Here is a 16083-nt window from a genome sequence, read left to right on the forward strand (position 1 = left end):
TTGTTCCATGTGGGCTTTGTTGCTTCTGAGCTAGATGGCCGCTTGTTTACCTTCAAGCTTTTAAGACCCCAAACGCTATATCTTTTAATAGCTGGGCACCATCAGCTTTCTTCACCACATTTGCTTATTCATCCTCTTTGTCTTCAGCGGTTGTGTCAGGAAGGTGAGCATCATAGAATGGAAAGGGCCTATTCTTAACTCCTTTCATTAAGTGTCAGATTTGAGTCTGGATTCTCGTCAGGGCAAAGGTGTAATGGAAAGGAGGGACACTGTTTAACAGTAGTGATAGATAGGGGCTCTTGGGAGGGTCTGAGAGTTGGTTCTCAAGCAGCCAGAGTCACATGGGACACACAGTCCCAGGGAAGGCCCTACAGGGAGATGCCAGGTAGCAGGTAAGGCAGAAAGGATAGGAAGGAGGAGATACGCTTGAAGGAAGTTAGGCCCCCCCCGAAAAAAATCACTTCATTTTTGAAATATTGAACCAATACTTCAGTTTCTAAACAAACTGGGTACTGTATCCCTGCTTCAAGGACTTGGCCACCTTCCCCACGAGAACAAAAGGCTGCTAGCCCTGTGCTACCTCATCCATTGCTGGTATGTTCAAGTCCACTGCTGGGCCACTGTCGTCTCATGGGGGTTCCATTCTTGCTCACGTCCCTCCCAGCACTGATGTAGCCCATAGAGTATTCATGGGGTGGTTTTTTGAAGTGGATTTCCAGGCCTTTCTTCCTAGTCTCTCTCTGCATTTGAACGGTCCACTATTCACCATGGGGGTACCTGCTGGCCTTTGAAATACCTGAGACATCACTTCAGGATTGTGGCAACATACAAAGCACCACAGTAGGACAAACTGACCGGCAGTTGGTGGTGACAGAGTAGATAACACTTACTGAGCACTTACTATGTGCTTGGAATTCCTAAGTGATGCTAACAGCTAACATGATCAGCTACTTGATGCAAGGTCAAGTTGAAGTCCACCCAGAGGCACCACAGAAGAAAGTCCTGGCATCCCCTCCCCGCTGTAAATGGGACAGCTGGTTGCAGAGCGCTCAGCAGTGTGTCATGCCTCTGCCCTGAAGGAACTCCTGTCAGGTGGTGGCCACTACTCTCCCGGACTGGTAGATGAAGAAAGAGCTGACCCAAGGCTACTCAGCTGGGAGTCCAGTCCCTCTCCTCTGTGCCTTCCTTTCAATCCACCCTCCCCCCTGGAGCCGAGCAACATTAATGCCTGTGCACCCCCCACCCCACCACTAGTGGGACTTGTGTGAGTGTGCGCCCGATGCCATAATTGCTCCATCAGGGCAGAAAACTGCTAAGAGGAGGCCTGATGGCTTAAGTTTGGTGGTGTCTGCCCTCAGGGTCACACACTTATGTGAGTTCCAGCTCAAGAGTCAGAATCCAGGATACCCCTCCACGGCCACCGGCCTGGCATTAATCGGTCATCAGACACGGGAACCTGGACTCACATCCACTCGCTCCACTCCCTTCTTTCCTACGGCAGGGAAGGAAGGTGGTGAGGGGCAACGGGTTTCAAAGGGACTGGATGTGGGTGTTAGCAACCTCAAGAGCTTAAGTGTTGGAAGCGGGAGCCCAGGTGGAAGGCTGGGCCCCCCCGGGGAGAGCCCAGGTGGAGGGCTGGGCCCCCGGGGAGAGCTGGCACCTGGGGCAGCCCTGACTACTGCTCCCCACCTCCCTCTCCTCGAGCCTGTCTTTTCCCCACACACCCCCATTCTCCCTGTCTCCTAACAGCGCCTGTCACCTAAACCCCGCCGCTTCTGTCTCCTTTCCAGGCAGATAAGAAGGACCCCCAGGGCAACGGAACTGTGGCTGGGTTTGAACTGCTGCTGCAGAAGCAACTGAAGGGCAAGCAGATGCAGAAGGAAATGTCCGAATTCATCCGGGAGAGGTGAAGTCTGGGGCCCAGTGCCTCGGGGGAGTGGGCAGCACACATGACGCTGGGCTTGCTTAGTATCAAGGGGAGTGTCGACCATAGGCCTCAGGACGGCTGAAGTCAACAGACCTGCTACTTCAGCCGTGTTGTGCTTTTGAAGAGTTGAACCAACACTTAAAAGTCTGGCCATCTATCAGCTCTCAGGGAGAAAGACAGGGCTTTCAACGCCCATAAAAACGTTCACAGGGCAGGTCTGCCCTGGCCTTATGGTGTCGCTATGAATCAGCAGCGGCTCATGGCAGTGAGTTTGGGGTATGAACAGCTCTGGAGAAAGCAGGGGGTCGAATAGCAGTTGCTCTGCACCCCTCACTCAGAAGTGGGTCAGAGCTGAGTAGTAGTTGCCCTTCCCTAGAGGGAACAATGGGTTCCAATTTGCCATCGCCTCCACCACTTCTTACTGCCCCCCTCCACACACACACACACAAATACCCCACCAGCTCTGCCTCCAGGGAGCTCCTTCAAGTGGGGACGTCAGACAAGGATGCACCATGAGCTAAGGCATGATGATCGTAATTTGTCTGAAGTGCTTGCTCTCATAGAAACCAAAAACCAGGCCACCGCCGCCGAGTCCAGTCCAACCCGGAGGCACCAGCTGCCCTATGCCCCTTTGGGTCTCCAAGGCCATAAATCTGTGTGGGAACAGGCAGCCTGGTCTTTCTCCCAAGGAGCAGCTGCTGGGTTTGAACTGCTGGCCTTGTGGTTAGCAGCCCAACCCTTACCAAGCAATGCCCCTAGGGCTTCTTGGGAAACTGAGGAGGGAGCGATAAGCCCTGTGGAGCGGAGGCAGAGAAAGCTGCTCCAAACCAGGGTCTATCAGGCTCATGCAGGCAGAGGGATGAGTTAGCATACATCTCTCCCAAACCCTCCTTCCTCTGTTCTGAGCCCTAAAACTTTATTATGTGCAGTGCATACACACAACCCACACTGTAGGTGTATGGCATTGTACTCCTCACACTTGCATGTGTGTACACACACACACATACACACACACATCTTTCCATCTGAAACTGATAAAGCATACTGCAAATCTTTACAGCACACAACCCGCTGCTTTTTGAGTTGATTCTGATTCATACCAACCATGGAGGACAAAGCAGAACTGGCCCATAGGGTTTCTGAGACTGCAAATCTTTACAGGATCAGCTAACCTCACCTTCCTCCCAAGGAGGAACTGGAAATTCAAACTGCCGACCTCGCAGTGATCAGCTCTGCGGATCAACAGCTGTGCCATCAGAGCTCTGTTTTCATGGTATATAGTAATTTGTTTTTAAAGTAGTTCTCTTTTTAAAATGATCATCACAATACTAACCCAAATAATAATGTTTGGGTGATTTAAAATACCCCCTTTCCTGAGGAAAGGAGTCAGGTGGCATCTGGGGTAAGCATTGGGCTGATAACCCCACAAGTTGCCTGTGTGAACCCTCTAGCCACCCACAGGAGAAATAGGGGCTTTTCCACTCCTTTCAAGATGTACAGCCTTGGGAACCACACTCGCCTGTAGGATCCCTCTGAGTCGGCATCACTCAATGGCAGTAGGTCTGGTGTCTTTAAACAAACAATAAGAAAATAAGAAAAAATAAAATAAACAATAAGAAAAACCTCAAACTCACTGCTAGCCCGTCATCTCCAACTCATGCCAACCCTATAGGACAGGGTAGAACTGCCCCTGTGGGGTTTCAAGACTGTCACTCTTAGGGCAATAAAAAGTCTCCTCTTTCTCCTAAGGAGTGGTTTCAAACTGCTGACCTTGCAGTTAGTGGCCCCACACATAACCCCTGTGCCCCCAGGGCTCCTTTGGTTTCCTTGGGAAGACCTGTTTCCTATATGTATAATCAAATCTGTATTTTACGAGAGGGCACCCAGGAAAAACGGATGTGTTATGAGACGGATAGTGCATTTGGAATTTGTTCCACCAGGTCAGACTGTTAATCAAGCTTTCTGTTTAGAGGGTCTGAAAAGAGAGCGGAACCATGTGGGACAAAAAAGGCCTGATTTGTGGCAGACGGGGGACTGGTTTTGCCACCGCAATGCACAATGCACCTGCTCATGCAGCCATCTCAGTGCACCAATGTTTGGCAGTAAAACAGCATGCCTCTCTTGTCTCACACACCTGACTCACCTGATTTCGCTCTGGGCGACTTCTTTTTTGTTTCCGGGAACGAAGAGGGACGTGAAAGGACAGCGATTTGATGAGGCTGAAGAGGTGAAGGAAAACAAGGGAGGTGCTGTCAGCCGTCCACAAACAAATTAGTTTGAAAATGTCTCCAAGAATGGAGTCACAGATTTGACCAATTTATGAAGCGTAATGGAGAGTACTTTGAAGGTGATAAGGTTGTTTTATAAAAAACTTTAAAGACGTAACTTTGAAAAACATTTTCAGTTTTTCTGGGGCAGGGCATTCCCTCGTATAGCCCATGAAACTGGCGGGAAAGTGAGGTGCTGCCCATCTCAGGGAGGAGAAAACCATCCGACAAGAACACAGGGAACGAGGAAGTTGGCTCTCAGACCAGGTCCGAGCACGCGTGTGCGTCATAGAGAGTCACAGCAGTGTCATGCTATGACTCAGCCAGCCCTCTGCCCTCAGCCCTGCCACCACTTGGAGTTGGAATCAGCTTGGCACCAGTGGGATTCTGTGCTTTTGCTCAGTGTTAATAGGCACAGTGCTCCATCTGTGTCACCTGACACACCCTTGCCATCCTGAGCACTGGTGTCCCACAGGGCTTATCCTGGGCAAGCAGGGTCCCACACACCTCGGGCCCAGGGGGGTCGCTTAGACAGTGAACAACACTTCTGACAGACTCGCTTAACAAGTGCCAGCTAATACAGAACACCCCCAAAGGACTGTTGTGAAAGTATGTCAAGGGCCTGCCTGCTGGAGGCAATCTGAGGCCAATTCCTTCTCCGGGGAAAGGGAAGAAGGGAGAGAAGGAATAAGCCAGCAAGCCAGGGCAGCTCTGGGCACTGCCTGGTTTCCATGGAGACATGGTGTGCCCTGCAGGCCTGTCGTGTGTACTGGGAGAGGGAAGCCTGTGGGAGAGGGTCCCTTCCTGCTGCCTCTGAAGGTGTAAATCCTGAAGGCTGAGTGTGGAAGGCAGGCTGCCCCCCCCCCCCAACCTCTCAGTACCCCTCTCAGGTTGTCTGTCTTCATTTAAGCATGTCCCCTGGGTCCAGCCGTGCCCTGGAAGCCCTGCAAATGGCCATTTTTCAGCTGCCTGAAACAAGAACCCAGTTGCCATTGACTCTGGCTGGTGGCAACCCCTGGTGTGTGAGACTAGAGCTACGCTCCATAGGGTTTTCTGGATCAAGGTGCCTCTGGGTGGACCTGACCTTGTAGCCTCTGGGTTAGCAGCTGAGCAGATAACTATGGAACCATCCCATTTACAGGTGAAGAGATCAAGGTTCAGACAGTTTTCATCCATTCAAAAAGGTGCCCTGATAGCTCTGCGGACTAAGCATTTGGCCGATCACCTCCAGGTTGGCTGTTCAAACCCACCAGCTGTTCCAAGGTAGAAAGATGAGGTTTTCCGCTGCCATAAAGATGTACAACTTGGAATAGCTTGTCCAGGGACAGTTCTGCCCTATACTGTAAGGTGGCTCGACCAACCCCTGCACTCATGGAGCTTACAGTCAAACTGCCAGGTGACACCGCTCCTGTGTGACAGGGCTGCAGCCGCAGTCCTCATCCAGCCCCATTCAGTGTTGGGTTCTCTCCCTTTGCAGGATAAAGATTGAAGAGGAGTATGCAAAGAACTTAGCTAAGCTCTCTCAGAACTCCTTGGCGGCCCAGGAAGAAGGGTGAGTTGAGAACAGGGTGATGGGAGTGGGGAGGGTAGGAGGACACTTAACAAGAGGGACCCCTTCTCATTTCAGTGTCTGCTTCACTGACCACCAGCATGGCCCCACTTAGGACAGGGGAGGCCAGCTCATGCAGACATGTGTGGCCCAGAGTCAGCACCATGGCTAGGGTGGACAACTGTGGCTCAGGGCAGGCACCTATGGCCCAGAGCAGGCCAAGCCTCAGCAGATTGTGTGTGTCTGGGGAGGGCAGGACTGGACGACTTCGTATGTGTGTGTGTGTGTGTGTGTGTGTGTGTGTGGTGAGGGAGGGAGGACTGGACGACTTTCTCCTTCTTTGCCCCTCCGGTTCAAAAAGGAATCTCAGGAGATTAGAGCTGAGGGCCCCTGGAGGTCCTCTCCCTCCCCCTCCATCCAGCGCCAACTCTGAATTCTGCCTCCAACCGGAAGTGGACTCCCAAGGCTGGGACATCCTCTTGGGGCAGGGATGGCTCGCAGAATTCTTCTATGATGTTGGAAACCTTCAAGGCACAGAGATTTTGCCAAGCAAATGTGGCTCTAATTAAACCCTCTCCCTGGGCTGCCTGAGCAGACAGCACCGAATGGTTCCCTGCACCCCACCAACTGCCGGCCAGCCGGCAGTGTCCCCTCCACAGAGATAAATGGGCTCGGCGCCCAGCCACCTCCTGCCCAGTGCAGGAGCCTGGGAGTGGGAGCACACAGTTAGTCCGTGAGGAGGTGACCCTTTCTGCCTGAGGAGGGGTCTTTTCTATTTATCCCCATGCCCCGCAACCACTGTGCTGCTCTGGAGTCTTCCGGCTTCCACCTCCTCAGCCTGGGCCGCTTCCAAGGACACTCTGTGCGGGCACGGCGCCCAGCATATGCTCCCAATGCAAGAGGCCCGGCTCCACCAGGCAGGCCAGCACCCCCTGCCATCCCCACGCGCACTAAAGATGTCCATTCCCTGTGCCTCAAGAGTTCGCGCACACACAGCCTATCCGTGTGCACAAGCACTGTCCCCATCACATGCAAAAGCACAGGTGTCTGCATGGGGATGCACGTGGACACGTACGCATCACACACACACACACACACACACACACACACCTTTGTTCTCCATTTTACGCAGTTTCGGACGTTGGGCACACTCAAGCTTGCCATTGTGAAAGGTCCCCACTGGAGCCCAGACATTTGGGGCGGCCTAGGAAGATGTGGACGGTGGAGCCTGCAGCTCCTTGTGCAACTTGAGAGCCGCGCCCATTTTAGATTTCCTAAGACATGCGCTCGTGGGTAAATGAACAGAATTCGATTAGATCTTCTGTATTCAGCTGTTTCCCCCTCCTTTGTGGAAAGGAAATGGGATTTGAGTTTTTCTGGGCGGGCAGTTGTGAAAGGAACTTGCATTTGGGTTCACGTTGTGGATTGGAACAAATATGTGTCACCAGGTCGGGGCGGGGGCGGATAGCGGTGTTGTTGATTGTTTTTGCTTTTCAGTAACCTCTGTGCGAGGGGGAGAATGGTCTGCTTGTTGCTGAAGTATGAATTGGCTCCCAGGGGGCCTGGAGTCGGGTGGGGGTGGGCGTGGCGTGCACAGGAGACGGATCGGTGACTCTCTTCGTTGTTAGGCGCCACCAAGGCGATTCCAGCCCATAGCAACCCCACATGCACCCTGTCTGTGTGTGAGCCCATGTTGCCATCAGTCCCCTCTCGGGAGAGTCCTCTTTTTCTCGGCCCTCCTACTTTATGAAGGATGGTGTGCTTTCCCTGGGTCCCTCCCGATAGATAACTTGCCTCGAGGATAAGAGATGGAGTCTCCCGTCCTTGTTTCTAAGGAGCACCCTGGCTGTGTTCCTTCCACCGCACAGGTGTTCTTGCAGTCTGTGCCAGCCTCGAGATCCCTTACCAGCATCGTCGTGCAGAAGAAGCACTTGTGCATGTGGACCCCTTGAAGGGGGCTTTCTGCAGCTAGTTTGCAGCAGGTCTCCCCACATTGTGCCCTTGGCAGCGCCTGCCATCCGCATCGGTGATGGATCCGAGTAAAATGAAATCCTTGACCCCTTCGCTCTTTTCTTCATATATCATGATTTCGCAGCGGCTACAAGGTGCCATTGCGAGGTTGGAGTTTTCTTTACGTTGAGGCATAATCCGTGCAGAAGGCTCTGTGTAGGCGCTGCTGACCTTTATCAGCAAGGGCTCCCGAGTCCCCCTCACTGTTTGCAGGCAGGGCTTGTCACCCGCAGAGCTCAGGTGGTGAAGGAGCCTTCCTTTACGCCCTTCATGCCCTCCCGTTCAGGATGCCCGCACGCCAGAAAACCAAGCTGCCTGCCTGGAGGCCCACCTAACTCTTTGAAATGGGTCCACCTGAGTGCACGTGGGCATGTTTGTATGGACACAATTGTGCAGACAGCCGTGCTGATGGGAACATAGAACAAAGCATCTGCCAGTTCCAGAGCTCTGGCTTGTATGGTTTGGTAACATTTTGGTTACATTCTTCGCAGTGTGTCGGGGGCACCGGGCTCGCCCTTCATGTCGTGTAGCTGCCACCATGATTTGTTCTCAGATGACCGCACCACATCCACAGAAACTCAGTGCCCCTGAGCATTGGCCACCCCTCCCTGCTGCCCCTCATCTCCAGTCGCTCGCTGCCATCACATTGATGCTGATGCATAGCCGCCCTGTAGGACAGGACAGACATGCCCACGCGTGGTTCTGAGACTGTCGCTCTTTACAGGAAGAGAAAGTCCTATGTGCCCCCTCAGAGTGGCTAGTGGTTTCCAACCGCTGACCTTGAGGTGAGCAGCCAAACTCATAGTCACTATGCCACCAGGGTTCCTGTGGTAGCCACGGAGAAACACTGGGCTCTATACTTTCCTGTCCCCAAACAGAAGGATCATGCAGGGTTTGTACTCTCATGACTGACCGACTCGCTCAGCATGATGTTTCCGAAGTCCATCCAGGCTGCAGTGTGCAGCAGGCCTGACCTCCCCTTCCTGGCCCAGTAGTTAGGCATCCGTTGTCTCTGGGGACCACGTTTGGCTGCATATGGACAGCGCCATCTCTTGGTCATTCTGAATAGTGCTGCAGTGGCCATAGGAGTGCATGACTATCTTTTTAATATGCTTTATTTTTCTTCACAACCATAGGGACACACACTATATGGAGAGCCCTGTATGCTCCCTACCCCTAAAGACTGTCTCCCCTACTGTTAACTTCTGCCTCCCCGTCCTCCATTTGTTACGATGAGCTGGAATAATGCTCAAAAACTCATTGCCATCGAGTCGATTGGCTCTTAGTGACACTATAGGACCGAGTAGAACTGCCCCTTTGGTTTCTGAAGCTAGATATCCTTACAGGGGCAAACAACCTCATCTTTCTCCCATGGAGTGACTGGGGTGGGGGAGGGCTGGGTTGAACTGCTGACCTTGTAGTCCGCAGGCTAGGTTTTCTAGAGAAACAAAACCAGCCAAGAAAGTCACACCAAGGAAGTGGCCCAGCACAGCATGACTCAAGTCCACGGGTCAGATACCAGCGGGAGGCCCCTCCAGAGTGCACTGCTATAGGGGCGGGAGCAGGAAGGTGGAGGGTAACAGACTGGTGGATGCAGTGTCTCACGGACCCACGGTCGGTAGGAACGTGGCAGAGCACCAACAGTCAGCAGGCCACGTGGCCTCCAACTCCAGATGCCAGATGCAGAATCTAAGCCAGCTAGAAGGAGAGAGAGGCCAGGTCTCTACAATATCGCTTAGGAATAGGCAACACCCCCAAGGAGTGGGGGTGTGACCGGAGTGAGAGGTTGGACTCCACCAATTATCTTCTAACAGGTGCGCCAAATTGACAACAACAACAACAACAAATAATAACCGTCTCACGGCCCATCGCTTAACCCACTACACCACCGGGCTTCATGGGAAGCTAGTATGGGCACAGTATGGAGCATGGAAGGCAGTTACTCCTATCGGGGCTCACTCTCGGGACTGGACAGTCATCTGGGTCTTAGCAAAGGTTTCACGCCAGGTATTCACCATCACAGGCTCAGGCAGGATCATGTCCCTGCCTTACACCAAGGGCACTGCACAGGCCTCACCCCTTCGTCTCCTCTCTGCTCCCCCAGGTCCTACTCACCACTGATTCATGACTGCCACTTAGCTTATGCCTGTTCCACAAAGCCGTGTAGTTCGAAGCCTGCATCCCTCTCGGGCTGGGATGTTTGGAAGGGGGTGCCCTGCCTGTGTATGCTCTAGGACATTGCCTAGAGCAGTGATTCTCAACCTTCCTAATGCCTTGACCCTTTAATACAGCTCCTCATGTGGTGGTGTAGGGGCAACCAGCCCCTCGCATTATCACGGGTTTGGTAGGCACAATCATACGGTTATGATACATAAAGATTATGCTAAAGTCATAGGGCAGCGGTTCTAAAACTGTGGGTCGCAACCCCTTTGGGGGGGCGAATGACCTTTTCACAGGGGTTGCCCGATTCATAACAGTAGCAGAATTACAGTAATGAAATAGCAGCGAAAATAATGTTATGGTTCGGGGGTCCCCACCACATGAGGAACTGTATGAAAGGGTCGCGGCATTAGGAAGGGATAGAAGAGAAGGTAAAATAAAGGAGTCAGACACATTTCATAGTAGCATGCTCACCTCAGCCCTTCTTGGTGGTCCACGTGGGGATGCGGGGGAGAGGAGGGCAGGAGAGAGGATTTATTTCTAACCAAAGCTTATATATCTTTGGGGTCGTGTAAGCACCCCTGATTACAGATGACCACATGCAAAACAGGAAGGGGTTGTGCCACAGACAATACAAGCAATAGGAGGGGGATGATCTAAGGATGTACACGCAATAGGAAGGGGAGGGACTAGGGGTGCACATGTGACAAGATGGGTGGATCCTAGACTCAATATGGCGGCCTAACCTTGGTCACCCTTGAGTGGGCTTGACCTCCCTGGGCTCTCCTTCAGGGACACAATCCACCCTTCTCAGAAGGAAGTGGGCTCTACCTAGGGTGGGATGGACTATACAGTCTGATTGGTCTAGATAGCTGACAACCCCCAGGGAGACTAACCTCTGACCTGCTTTCGTTGACCTCCAAGTGTACAGCCGTTTACCATGTGTAGCAGGCAGTGTCTTAGGTTTGGCATACATTTGGGGGAGACAACTTGGGAAAAATCTTTCTGTATCCCACATTGTGGTGACCCCCAACCATAAAATTATTTGTGTTGCCACTTCATAACTGTAATTTTCTTGCTGTTATGAATCAGGTGACCCCTGTGAAAGGGTCCTTCGACCCCCAAAGGGGTCACGACCCACAGGTTGAGAACCACTGGCCTAAAGCATGAACCTGTGCTTCCTCCTCCTCCCTGTGGCCCCCAGGTGGCACTCGGGCTGTGGCTGCTGTCCGCAGGTCCATCACTCACCCTATGCTCTGCTGAAAGACATCTGGGCCCACCCACTCTCGGACCCATCTAGAATAGGACCTTTTTGGGGGGCTTCCGAGGCTCTTGGCGTGTACCTTTCTCAGCTGTTAATGTTTAACTCAGCTACAGGGGTAAGACCTTGTCACGCCCTTTTATGACATGCCCCCAACCTCCTTGGACCGTGTCTGGGAGCCTGGAGTCTTGCCTTTTATTCTCAGATCCCCATATTGATTTGCCCTACTGACCCCTTTTCAGGAAAAAGTTACATCCCACCCCCACCTCCCCAACAATGAAAAGCATTTGTACTATGGCCCATAATCCAGGATGAAGAATAGGTATCTGCTTTTACAAACCACACTCCACCCCCCATGCCCCGCCAATGTTTTAACACCGCCCCCCCCAGGTATCTCCCACCTTGGGAAACAATGCTCCAGATCATTGTCCATTTTGAGCCACCTGGTGATGAAGTGGTCACGTGGGGGCTGCTAATTGCAAAGTCCGCCGTTCAAAACCACCAGCTGCCCTCCAGGAGAAAGATGAGGCTTTCTACTCCTGTGAAGAGTGACAGCCTTGGAAAACCACAGCGGGCACTTCCACCCTGCCCTTTAGGATCAGAGTCAGCTCATTCACAGCGAGTTTGGGGGTTGTTTTTGGTGTTGCCGCAGAAGGTCAGAAGCCATGTTCATTCTACCCCATGTAAGCACACAGTTGCCCAGCACTGATTGTTAAAAAGACCATCAGAACACTTTGGCATCTTGCTTGCACCTCAGTTGACCAGCTGGGTGAGAATCAGTGTCAGAATGATGTGCTCAGACCTACAGATCTGAGCTTCCGCCTTCCGGGGCCACCTAGCCCCCCTGCGCTGTAAGGTAAGATGCTGGGACCTCCTGGGCCCTTCCAACAGAGACAGATAGATGCCAACCGTTTCTCTCCCCACACCCAGGGGGCCTGTTTTTGCTGCTGGATAAAGATCAGTAGATCCTTTCCCCATTACACCCCCTCACCCCACCACCACCACACACACACACACTCACACACACACACTCACACACCCATGGCAGCCTGAGCCTGAACCCGGTCAGGCTTGGACTTTGATCAGAGAGGGGATCCATTCCGCCTGGTAATTCTTACCTATGGGCTGCTGTTCTCAAAATGCCCAGAAGCCTCCCAGCGTGTTGTCTTTTAATCAGCTTTTGCCACTCAAGTGTAATGAATTCTTGGGGGGCGGCTTCTTGATGAAATGAAGTCAACTGAACATCCAACCTGGATTACTGGCCGGGTTTAAGAGTCCATGAAGGAGGAAATGAAGGGGTATCATTTGAAAGCTCAGCAAAGGTAAAGAGTTTCAAATAATGAAGAAAATGGCATGTGGGCCTACATTTCAAAGGCTTGAAGGCTTTAGTGTTTTGTTTTTCCTTTTCTATCCCCTTCTTGAAACATTTCCTTGGGGTGGGAAAAGAAAAATGATTTAACGTAGCGACCTTGGCAATTTGTCAGGAAGCTGTGGGTTGTGTTACAGGCACACAGCAGGACAGATGGCACTTCCACTGAGCTCCTGAGGAGGCCGCTGGAGAGTCTGCTGGACTCTCTGGAAGCCAAGTGCCTAGGGGGAACAATGTGTGAGCAAAGCTGTGTGGCCCCTTCCCATTCGATCTCCTTCCGTGGTTTACCAGCAGGCATTTGCACACCACTGCAACCTACAAGGGGCTGGTGGAGAGGCGGTAGCAAGGCTGTGCCCTAGCCATGCCCATCTTCCTCTCCTCCCCAGTTCTTGCAGGCATCTCTCCAGCCGCTGAGGCTGTCTGATAACGTCCGTTCTCGTAGCCTCTCGTCGTATGGTTTATCTGGTCCCGTTGTGACCAGGGGTCCAGGATTGCCTGTCCCTGTTTCAGCCAAAGACAGAGACGGGGTGGATTCGAGAAGCTCTCTACCTGTATTCTTCAAGTGCAAGACAGAATGAAACATCGCCCCACCCTGGCAATTAAAACAGCGGGGTGGTTTGCTACCTCCACACTGCTTCCAGAGTCTAGTGGAAATCAAGCAAGTTATATACCCTAAACTATGGGAACAGGAAAAAAGAGGAAGAAGCAGGTGCTGCAGTGATCACAGAAAACCACTGATACCTACATTTCTCTAGGATTACCAGACCACATCATGCCTCAGGTTGCCTTGTTCATTTAAATGGCTGGTGCGTTGTGCCTGGCTACTTATCTTAATGGCTCTGCTAACCAGCTTCCAGAGTTAGAACATCCCTACTGATTAAGCTTAAAAGTCTTTTTTTTTTTTTTTACTGTGAGGGAGTGTGCTGTTATGTTTTTGACTTCCAACAACCTAAATCTTACATTACATTTCTAGTACTTTGATTAACAGCCAGCTAACTTTTTCACCACCCCCTTCTATCACCGGGACCAAGCATGATCCATAACCTGTTGTGTGCCTCATCCACATCCAGTGCTTCAGGCATTACCTGCCTGGCTGAGACCCCCTATCTTACTGCAGGAAAGGCTTTGATCTCTGGCCTACCATTGGGGCGTGCATATCTCTGTTGCTCTCTCTCTGCCTTAGCCTAACCCTGCCTCCTTTGTGTTGCAGCTCCCTGGGGGAAGCGTGGGCCCAGGTGAAGAAGAGCCTTGCAGATGAGGCTGAAGTTCATCTCAAGTTTTCAGCCAAGGTAACCTTGCGCCCTTCCAAAGCTGGCTGCACACCTAACAACCGTCTCTCCAGTCTGTAATGTGTGCCAATTTCCATGGTGTACAATGTAAGCTACCAACATGATCTTACTGAAGAAACTGTTGGAAATGTTACCAGCATTCAGGTTCTTGTTTTTCCAAATGAGAAATTTACTTCTGGAAGACATGGGACATTGTTTAAGAACTCCTGGTCTCAGTGTTTCTTGCTTCTCATGTGCATACTCTGCCTTTTAAGCATTGTTCTGCATAAGAGATTCTCAGAGACTGTCCTTCAGTGGAAGAATTTCCACTGGGGGGAGCAAGGGGTTCTGGGACATGCAGTCCCTAGATAGTACATGGACTCCACACATGCTCTCTCCAAATCTCCATTTTCACTCCCTTACCCTGACTCAGAAATGTGTGCCACCTATCTACTTATAACAACCGTAGAGGACGGAGTAGGGGGCGGAGAACTGCTCAACTCCCCCCACCCTAGCATTGAACACCTTTAACACTGTAGCCCATACTCCAGGATCATGTATAGGGATCTGTTTTTGAAAGCCCACTGGATTGTTCCAGCGCCCTTTCCGCCATAGGGAGCGCTATCACCCACTTTGGGAAAAACCGGTTTGGATCGCTTGATTTTTCCTAACAACTGTGTGTAACACCCAGCTCAAAACATTCCGGAAAAGGTGCTTTTCTGATCTTCTAAACCATTTGGAGCCAGTCCCCCTGCTCCCCGCACACCTGAATAGGCACCCATCCCTCACTTCCCCACTTCCCCTGAGTGGTGACGCCCCAGCCTCCTGTTAGTTGATCTTTCAAAGAGACGCATGAGCATTTCCTTGCATTTTTTTTATGTTGGGCGACAGTATACTAATGCCAAAGAGAAAATGGTTGCTTGTTTGTTTCGACTCTGTTGCCATGGCAAGTCTCAGTGTACCTGTGAATGGCTTCTATTTCCTATGGTTCTGAAAACTCACACACCAGAACTTTCGTAAGGACGGGCACTTTGTCCTGTTCGCTCTGCCCTCAGGGAGCCCGGGTGACACAGCAGGTCACACGTTGGGCTGCTCACCACAGAGTCAGCAGTTGGAAACCACCAGCCGCTCCAAGGGAGAGCAAGATAAGGCTGTGTGCGCCCATCAGGAGGCGCCGTCTCTGAAACCCGCGGCACAGTTCTGTTCTGTCCTGTGGTATGCCAGAGTCAGCAGCGACTCGGTAGAGGTGAGAAAGAGACTGTCCACGGCGAGCCATGCTGAACAAATATTTCCAGAATTCATAAATATAGGGAAGCCTCAGATTCCAACTCTTCCTCCTCGGTTTGTTTGTTGCTGTTGTTTTATTGAAAAATAAGTGTCCAAGTGGAGTACTTCATACTAAAGTGTGAAGGACTGATAGGGTGACCCACAAGCCCTTGAAAAAGCGGAGAGACTCTTGAACCTGAGACCAGACCAGCAGCTCTAGCCGACGACAGTCCCCTCTCTGGCCTCCCACAGAAGCCAAAAGAGATGGTTCCCTTCTCTGAGCAGCCCCTTATTTAAATTGGGGAGCACAGGGCCCCTAATAGTGTTTGCTCCTTCCAAGGGTTTCCACAGTACAGTTCACTTGTTCTCTTTCTTGGAGAGCACTTTCCCCACCTCATGTGGCGTGGGCCCCGTGGGGCCAGGACTTGGCCTGGGAGCCCACGCTGTTGGTGGTACTCTGTACCCAGAGAGGGCAGAGCCACTCAGCCGAACTGCTGCGGATTCAACCAAAACTCCCCAAAACAAACCCACTGGCTGCAAGTCAATTCCAACTCATAGCAACCCTCCAGGACAGGGCAGAACTGCCCCTGTGGATTTCCGAGACAGTAACTATGAGAGTAGACAGCCCCTGACTTCTCTCATGGAGCGGCTGATGGGTTCAAACTACTGACCTTGCAATTAGCAGCTGGTGGGTGGAAGCTGGCAGTGCTGGGATCAGTTTCCTGCTCTAAAGGCTATCAGTGCCCCAACAGATGTGAGAGAGAGGAGTTGTGTGTGTGTGTGTGTGTGTGTGTGTGTTCGTGTTCACTCGCATGCACATGCGTGTGTGCTGACAACACACTCACCTTGCCAACCACACAGGATGCAGGAAATCTCCAGCTGGGCACAGGGAGAGCGGACTGCCCCTGAACGGTGCACTCTCCTGCCTTCCCCACAAAGGAGCATGGTGTTTGTTTTTCAACTTCAGATCTCAGGCAGTCTTTTTTCTACTGGTCTCACACCACAC

General features: G+C 51.9%; 1 protein-coding gene across 1 annotated transcript in view; it reads left to right on the plus strand.

Annotated features, from left to right (window-relative positions):
- GAS7 (growth arrest specific 7) overlaps positions 1 to 16083 on the plus strand; it is a 298944-nt gene that overhangs the window by 261308 nt on the left and 21553 nt on the right. Inside the window, exons 8-10 of the mRNA XM_004709184.4 lie at positions 1791 to 1906; positions 5672 to 5746; positions 13754 to 13832. Of these exons, the coding sequence (XP_004709241.2) occupies positions 1791 to 1906; positions 5672 to 5746; positions 13754 to 13832 (270 nt within the window). The remainder of the gene's footprint in view (positions 1 to 1790; positions 1907 to 5671; positions 5747 to 13753; positions 13833 to 16083) is intronic.

The sequence above is a fragment of the Echinops telfairi genome, unplaced genomic scaffold (genome assembly GCF_000313985.2).
Source record: "Echinops telfairi isolate 266 unplaced genomic scaffold, ASM31398v2 ScPeMD7_2010;HRSCAF=2546, whole genome shotgun sequence".
NCBI lineage: Eukaryota > Metazoa > Chordata > Mammalia > Afrosoricida > Tenrecidae > Echinops > Echinops telfairi.